This window comes from Mchenga conophoros, linkage group LG16 (assembly GCF_057382185.1).
Source record: "Mchenga conophoros isolate Kocher_MC1m ecotype Shallow Benthic linkage group LG16, M_conophoros_male_GT1.1, whole genome shotgun sequence".
NCBI classification, from domain to species: domain Eukaryota; kingdom Metazoa; phylum Chordata; class Actinopteri; order Cichliformes; family Cichlidae; genus Mchenga; species Mchenga conophoros.
In genome coordinates this window covers 468,165-477,187 of record NC_140541.1, presented here as the reverse complement: position 1 = coordinate 477,187, position 9,023 = coordinate 468,165, and the positions used below count along the sequence as shown (strand labels likewise).

General features: G+C 39.4%; 1 protein-coding gene across 1 annotated transcript; it reads right to left on the bottom strand.

Annotated features, from left to right (window-relative positions):
* Positions 1 to 414: 414 nt before the first annotated feature.
* Positions 415 to 5,271, bottom strand: LOC146556035 (uncharacterized). The gene is made up of 8 exons (XM_085250328.1): positions 5,210 to 5,271; positions 4,955 to 5,011; positions 4,717 to 4,752; positions 4,331 to 4,402; positions 3,824 to 3,986; positions 3,622 to 3,723; positions 3,443 to 3,520; positions 415 to 2,255 (listed from the first exon to the last, which is right to left on the bottom strand). Exons 1-8 carry the CDS (start codon positions 5,233 to 5,235, stop codon positions 2,055 to 2,057), a joined length of 735 nt encoding a protein of 244 aa, XP_085106454.1. The 5' UTR covers positions 5,236 to 5,271; the 3' UTR covers positions 415 to 2,054.
* Positions 5,272 to 9,023: the final 3,752 nt, after the last annotated feature.

The following is a 9,023-nucleotide window of genomic DNA, read 5'->3' as shown; positions in this document are numbered from 1 at the left end:
GTGATAGGGGGTACCCATGTTTACCCTATTTGCTTACCCCTTACCCTGACCCTGAACCGGGCCCACAGCAGCGATATAATCTGGCTAATTGCAGGACAAGAGCCAGAATTGAAATGACTATCGGAATGCTTAAGGCCCGGTTCCAGTGCCTGCAAAGACTCAGGGTCACCCCAGAAAGGGCATGTGACATTATTGTGGCATGTGTGATTCTTCACAACATTGCCACAATTAGAGGAGAACACTGTCCTTCTGAACCAAACATCAGCAGTGATCCAAACCATGAACATCCTGACCCTCCCACGGACATACAAGATGGAAGCGCAGTCAGAGACACCATATGTCACAATCATTTCTTTTGACCCATCACCTCAACATGTTGAAAGAAGAATAAACAGAGTTTTTGTTCAACTGGCTTTATTGGTCGCCTGTGTTTCCTGTACACAAAGTATTAAAAGATGTAAACCTCATAAAGTGTCTCTGTTGCTTCCTCCTCTGTAACAGCTGTCAATGTTTCTTCACTATTTTCCTGTAGTAAAGAAATAAACAACATTGCTGTTCTACTGTAAACTCATATAATCTGTGGAGTATTACTCACAACTGCATGTTGGTCTGGCTCAACAGGAGGCTGCACCAGATGCAGTACACCACCACCATCAACTGATAGAATATGAGGTTTATACAGGTCACTTATAACTTACAAGGGACCAAATGGCAATTAACAAACATACCAATCACCTTACACTTCATTGTCATTATGCTCTCAAAGACAACCAAGACTGAGGGAAGGCAAAATCAGTAGGAAAATAACTTCACTACAAAATAATCCATTATGGTAAAGAGTTTATCAAATGAATGAGTAGCACTGCAAAGGTGACTGTGAAGAAAGGATGTATGCACATCATGTATTATTTTGAATTTACCCCCTATGTAGGCACTTGCTCAGCCTCTGTGAGTGGTGGTGGTGGAGGACCCCCACCTGTTTTTTGGGCCTCCGCTTTTTTTCTGTTGGCTATAACGGGTCACATTTGAGCATACAGAGTAAGCAAATATGTACTTGTAATGTGCTCAGATAATTCCAATAAGTGCTTACAGAAAGAAAATTAATGTAGCCTCTAACTGCAATTGATTTACATGGGACAAACAGACCAAGCACTATGGCTCATAATACAATTACACCTTACCTGTTTGGACTATATTTTTATATTTAATTTTTACTTGCTGCCAGGCACATTTGGGGCCTGTTGGGTTGCACCTGCGCTCACATCACATCACAAAATAAAATGTATAAAATAACAAATAAAATAACATATGATAAAATAACGTGTTAAATGGGTGGAAATCCCTAGATCAATGTTTATATTAACACTCACGCATTGACTCTGTCGGCTATGTTTTGCCATGCATGCTCCCTGTCTTTTGCAGCTGTGGCTGTGTTACTTTTTTCCGCGGAATTTGCATGTTATCGGCATATGCTGCCATCAGAATTTCGGCCTCAAGCGCTGTAAAATACATTGACCGCGCCTTCTTTCCCTCCGTCTCCATGGTGACTCGCTTAATCTGTGCTCCGCTTATCAGGGCTTTATGTATCCTCGTGCTCGCGCTTAACTTGGGGTTAAAGCAACTCCGCGTTGACTGAACTAATTGTTATCAGCCTTTCTGAAACCGAATATTCCGAGTTGGACAGTTCGGGGTTACTCAACCCTGAGTATCGTTTTTCACTCTGAGTTTTCTAAACCGGCTTCCTGAAACAGGGCCCTGGTGTCAACTGCACACATCATAAATGGTTGCTATAAGCATCAAATCCAAGAATCCATTTTGCCTTAGTGGTATTTTCATTTCTTTCTTGAAACAGCTGCATCTCTCGTTCTCTGGAAATCTATGGAATCTTGAAATATTATTATTGTCGCTGTTGTTTATTTGGATCACACCTGTTCAGTACACCAAAAGCCAAAGTAAAATGACCTGGAACAACACAGTAAGGAAGCGTGACTTTAACAAATCAAAGAGACATCCAACTCTGACAGATTTTGTCTTCATCACGGAATTTTCTGCCTTTACATGGCAGATGACCCTCTGATGTCTCGAGGGAAAATGTCCCAATGATCCATCCCAGGCATGTGATTCTGCCAATCCAACACAAGTGGAGGATTGTTTAAAGCCATCAAGCATCCCAACCAGTAGCATTCAGAGCCCAGAAGTCTCAACTTCGCCATCACATCCTGGGAGTACTGAGCTTCACATTCGAAGACAGGACTCTGGAAAAAAAGAAATTGTTATTTCATGCTGTCTACTAGATCAGCTGCACAACTGTCCTATTTCAGAAGTAAACATGCAGTACGTGTTCAGGGGTGGGCAAACTACAGCATGCAGGCCAGTTCCAGCCCATTGGTCTTTTTATTCCAGCCCATCGAAGACTGGTGTGCCTCATCCGTGTTTCGGGTCATGAAGTCACGGGGCGTGGCACGCAGTATGAAGCTACTCAAATTAGGTATGCATTTGAATACTGAAAACTCTACCACCATTAGCCCAGGCTACTCTCTGTTAATACTCTGCTACTGCTCTGAACCTATCTGCAACAATGAGTGGGCCAAAGAAAAGTCAACAGTGAGTCCAGAGTTTTTAACAAGGAATGGACAACTAAATACCTTTTCACATAAGTCAAAAGCTCGTCACTGTTCTGGGTCGGTTCGACCCAGCATTTTGAGTTCTCTTGTTTTGGTTTCGTTTTGAGTGATCGTTTTGTTACTCTTGTCCTTTGTTGATTATTATTAGAATTCTATGTTAATGTTTACTCGTGTTTTAGGAGTTTGAGGTCCATGTGTCATTTTCTGTCTGTCTCTCAGTGTCGAGTCTGCGTCTTTGTGTAGTGATTTCTTGTTTCCTGTTTTATTGTGAAGGTCTGCATCTCATGTGAGTGTCTTCAGTTTACCTCCCTTGTCTCGTCGTTAATCACTCCCAGCTGTGTCCCCCACCTGTGTGTAATCTCCCTGTGTTTCTCTGAGTGTATGTAAGTCGTGCTTTCTGTCATTGTAGTCACTGGTCCGTCTGTGTATCCACCATGCTTCATTTGTGTGTTCTCCCTGCTGGCCGTCGTCGTTTACCTCTGCTCATCCTCCTTTATGTTCAGGTCCTGGTTTGTGTTCAGTAGTTTAGTTGTTCTCAGTTTAAATAGTCTTCAGTCCCGTTTGCCATTTCTCCATTTGCATTTTGTGTTAAATAAACCACCTCACCTTCATGAGTGCCTGCGACTGGATCCTCCTTTAATATTTCCACACGGCTCATCTCACTCGCCGTGACAAGGCTATATCTTTTATTTGCCAAGAAAGCATTGCATTTTTTTAAGGAATACAACATCATCCATCACTTCTCCACCAAGCATGCTTATTATGCTAACAACCACATGTGTACTGTTTAGTTTCTAAACCTGTGATGTCACAGATACCTTGCAAAGATCTTCTTTGCTGCTGTGGTACAGAGATTTCTGAAGATTTTGAATTGCCAGCGCTCTGTACTGTTTAACCTGCAACAGGAAAACAAATACATTTAAACAATATTTTGAACAATTCTAGTAACACAAGCTTCATTGATCAAGTTTCAGAGAACAGTCTTTCACTTCAATACCTTCTGAGGAGTTAAGTCACTGCTCGATTCGATCAGTCCCAAAACTTCTTCTATCTGCTTCCTCTTCCTCTCCATTTCTCCACTTGAATCTTTAAACACTTTCTATAATGAGCAGTTCAAATTTCAGTCAAATAAACAAAAGACCCACAATAACTTCAACTTTGAACAAGTCGTAATGTCACTTTCACAGTGTGCAAGTTACCTGAATCAGAGACTTCGTAAACTCTGGGGTCATGCCATTGGCTTTAAGATGATCTTTGATTTTAGGCCACTGCAGCAACTTCAGTTTCTGATACATCTCAGTCAGTCTGGTTTTACTGGCTGGGTTGTTCATGTTTTCGATGTCTCCTGTCTCTGCTGCCGGTCTTTTGAAAAGAAACAATGAGAGTGTGAGACTGAGAATGTTTTGCATTGACTCAAAAAATAATGAAATCATCAACAGACTTTCAGTTTGCACCCATTATAAATTTTGATTTTTATATGTTACAAAACAACAGTTACTGTGTCCACAGTATTTAGAATTCAACAATTAATAAAGAAGCTGTTCCTATGTGACTCTAAAATTAAGCTATCAGCAAATAAAAAAATAAATAAACAAATACTACTTAATTACCTTATCTCACTGAGTTACTAAAACAGACATCATACATATTTATAACCCTTAAGAGCACTGATTTATTATTAAAGTCAAGTCATTTTAGAAACAAACCTTTTGCGTTTATATTCATTTTCTTCACAACATTTGGAAATGGATCTCACATCTCCTTTTCTCTGTCTTTTGCTGTAAAGCAGAAAAGGATTATCACTGTGCTGTAGTTGGGCATGAAGTGATTTGTAAAATTATGAGATTTTTCAAACTCTATTAGCTGCACATAGTTGTTAATTCATTTCTGCAGTCAGAAATGGATTCACTAGAGTCAGTAGTTGTTTTAGCAGAAACTAAGTAGTTAAATTTAAATGCGTAAAATTCCTTTTATTAACGCAAACAGGTCCATGACTAATATGCAGAAGACATGTAAGAGTGAATGAGACATCTGACAGATATTACTGCAGCCTCAGGTAGAACAGTACAGTAGCTGAACTAAATAAACATACCCTGAGATATTAGTTGAATCCGAGCAACACGGTGAGCTGTTGGAGTACAAAGGAATCATTTGTCCATTATTATTAGTTTCAGTCATCTCACAGATTTGAACAAATTACACTGACCTGAATAATAATACAAAATATCTTACTGATATTCAAAGTCACTGAAAAACTTCTGAACACCTCCTGACCACATGGAAAATAACCTTTAAATGCTGTGTTTAAACATTTATGGGGGTAACCAAACCTTTGCTCATAATGACGTTTCCTCAAATTTTCTCGTTCACTTGAAGATCTGTCATATCTTTTGATGAAAAAGAACATTTCACTTTCACTGAAAAGCAATAATCAACTTATATTTCTGCCCTTCCCTGTTTCATCAAGTACTAATGTCTAAAGGCAAGGTTTTTATATCTGTAGGCAGTACTTTTATATACAACTAACATTCCTCAGTTCACATTTAGAACAATTAAAAACTGATTTAGATTCTTTCATTATTTACCTTGCTTTATTTTCAGATGTCTGCATTTTGCAGTTTTCCCTCCTCTCGTTCCTTCCTAGAACATGTTCTAAGTCTTATCAGCGGAACAAAGACAAAATACAGTCAGGGGCGGGGCTTAAACAAATAAAACATTTCTAAAATGTACTGGGACTAATGTTCATTGGCCATTGTTTTTCTATTGCTGCTTTGCTTGCTATCTTATCAACAAAGGCTAAAAGATTTTTTTTGTTAAATCAACCATATCCTACACATTTGATATGTCATACAATCAGAATTCTTAAATGCAGTTCGGTTCAAAAGTTGGAGATTTTCTATTTTGCAATTAATAATTTAATAGTTTTGAAATAATCAGAATCAGAATACTTTATTATTCCATGAGAAAATTATTAGGTTCCAGTTGCTTCAAGACAATAAGAAAAGTAAAAGACCGATGACAAAATATGTTATGCAGTGTTTTAATTAGTGGGAGCTGTGTGATAGTAAGGATAGTCGTAGAAGACTTAATGTCTAGAAGTACGCCCAGGTTGCAAAAAAAGTATTATCTGCTCATTACAGTACACACACATACAGCTGTTCTTGTGAGAAACCTGCAGAAGGAAAAGTGTTATTGTGTGACAGTTTTAAGGCAGATGTGGGATAGACAAAATGTAACAAAGTGATCACTGCATACTTCCCCCTTTGAGCACTTTTACCAAACCTTGTATTTAATACTTTTGCTCCCTTGCCAGGATAATCACTCCAGTTCTCCTTAATTCTTGATTTTTAACAATAACACTTTTTGTAATTGACACAGAATAAATTAAACAATGAAATATATTGAAAAATTACAAAATATAAGAAACACCTCTGATATTTACAAATACCTCAATGATAAATATCATGAATATTACAGAGGTGAAATATGTGTCATGGCTGTGTGCAGGTGGGCAGGAAAATGACGCAATATGCAGACTCACGGAGGTGGAACTTAAACTCAAAAATCTCAGCTTTATTGCTGGCAAAAGGCAAAACAAAACCTGAACTGACACAGCTATAAAACTGAGTAATAAACAGAACACACAGGCCAGAGTGAGGGTGAACAAATGTTAACGGCGCGACAATGAACGGGAACACATGCAGACACTAAATATGGGTGGGGAACAGGGCAGAGAGCAAACACCTGGGAAACACGTGTGACACTAATTACAAAGGCGAGATTGAGAGGACGCAAAACAGAATACGTTGACCTTCAAAGTAAAAAAGAAAACAGACTGGAGACAAGAACTAAAGAACTAAACACAACGGCACCAGAACAAAACCTCAAAACTAGATTACAAAAACAGAACTCAAAAGACTAGAATTTATATACAAAGAAGAAATCATAGAATAACAACAATAATAATACACAAAACATATCATTGACTCTAAAGTATAAACTATAAAACTTTGTTATTTGTTATTTTACTGTAGAACATATACAAAAGGCTGTAACTACTACATTGTGTTTTAGATGGAGGACTTGTACAGGGAGATAAGATAAGATAAGATAAGATAGAACTTTATTAATCCCTCGGGTGGGTTCCTCTGGGAAATTCGACTTCCAAAAAGCACAGCAACGACCGAAGTTACAGTTACAGAATTGTTATATATATATATATATATATACACACACACACACACACACACACACACACACACACACACACACACACACACATATATATAAATACAGAGACAAATATAAATAAAATATACAAAGGGGATAAATAGAATAAATAGGAATAAAAAATAAAAATACAAGTGAATTGCACATTTCAAGTATTGAGTCTATTGCACTGTTGACTATTTACAAAAAGTATTGCACAAGGTATTGTACAGTGAGGTGAAGAGGCACTACAGCTTAGTTGTTCCCCCCTCCTTTGTCCTCCTGTTTCCCCTCCCTCTCCCCTCCAGAGAGGAGTTAAACAGTTTGATGGCGTGTGGGACAAAGGAGTTTTTAAGTCTGTTAGTTCTTGTCTTGGGGAGAAGCAACCTGTCACTGAACAGACTCTTCTGATTGTTTATGGCCGTGTGCAGAGGATGCCCAGCATTGTTCATAATGTCCATCAGTTTCTTTAATGTCCTTTTCTCTGCCACTGTCACCAGAGTGTCCAGCTTCATGCCGACCACAGAGCTAGCCCTCCTGATCAGTTTCTCCAGCCTGGATGAGTCCTTCTTTGCTGTGCTGCTCCCCCAGCACACCACAGCATAGAAAAATACTCCAGCAACCACCGACTGGTAAAACATCCTCAGGAGCTTCCTGCAGATGTTAAAAGACCTCAGCCTCCTGAGGAAGTACAGTCGGCTTTGGGCTTTTTTATACAGGTGCTCTGTGTTGCATGACCAGTCCAGTTTATTGTCCACCCACAGCCCGAGATGGCCATGAGCAGGAATGATTTCCTGTGTCATACAGTGGTGCATTATGGGTAATCTCAGTCTCTCACTGAGTGTGCTCCTGTGACTGGCCAGCAAGTCATGGAGTACGTGGGAGGAGCAGCATTATCCTTATCTTGGACAAAATGCACCCCTCAGGCACCACCCTAAGGGAGTCCAGCTCCATCCCCACAACATTACTGGCCTTGAAATCAGTTTATTGAGTATGTTGGCATCTGCAACAGCTTAGATGATGGCACTGAGCAATAGCAAATCATAGAATCATAGAAAATCCTGAGCATTGTCCGACAGCTGTTGAAACACCTCAGCCACCTTGACAGACACATAATGTTAAAAATGCACATATTGTGGTCTTCCTGTCAGGCAAAGAACAATCCAGGACACAAGAGATGCATCCACCTGGCTTATTACCCAGGAAGGTCGGCCTGATTGTACTGAATGACTGAGAAAGTCAAAAAGCATGAGTCTCACAGTGCTCAGTGCAGAAGGTTATGTAGACAGTGATACACTCAGTAAGTCAATTGATGTCGTCATCGTGAGGTTCACAGAGTGTCTCCCAGTCTGCCACCTCAAAACATCTATGGCCTCCTCCAACCACCTCCTAATACTTAGAGTGCTCACATGCTCCCTCTTCACAGAAGGCACATAGAGGGGTGTGAGATGAATCAGGTTATGATCTGACTCTCCCTGCTGGAGTAGACCATGTACTAGCTGTGTCCCATTTCAAGGTCTGCATCCATCTGCATCCATGTAGACCTTCGTAGTCTACATGGGCCGCGTCTTACGAAGACCAAGAAGGCCGGCAGTGCGAGGCTTGTGAAATGGGATGGTCTAGCCTCCGTCATGCTGCTCAGGTTGCCTAGCAACCATGACACGTATCATACAGCATTGTTTGACAGAAATGAAGGAGAAATTCTTTTCTCCTTCATTTCATCCCAGGCTCAAAACATCCAGATCAGCTTGACTACTACACACCTGTAAAACAACCAAGGTGTTAGCTCCCTCTCATTGCTGCTTGCAGCTATAAATATTGTCATTTTTTATTATTGTTGTTATTAATGTTGTGGTTGTTATTTTTTTTATGTTTTAGATTCAGGTTGTTGTTGTTTCTGTTGTTTTTTTCAGTATTTTTGGTCCTTCATAAATCCACGAGGAAAAGACATCCAACTGAAACATTCAGTACCAAACATTAATTTAAGCTTTGTCAGAATCTAAAAATGAAATCTTCAGCATCATTTACTGATTATTTAATGCCAAGTGTAACGTCATTCATTATATTAGGATATGTCCTAGCTTCAAATAACTGCCCCAATTTAATTTGTATGATACAGAAGAACAAAAACATGCATTGGTGCACTGGATGTACTGTGATTGTAACAAGTTGTAGTAAATAAAATATCTG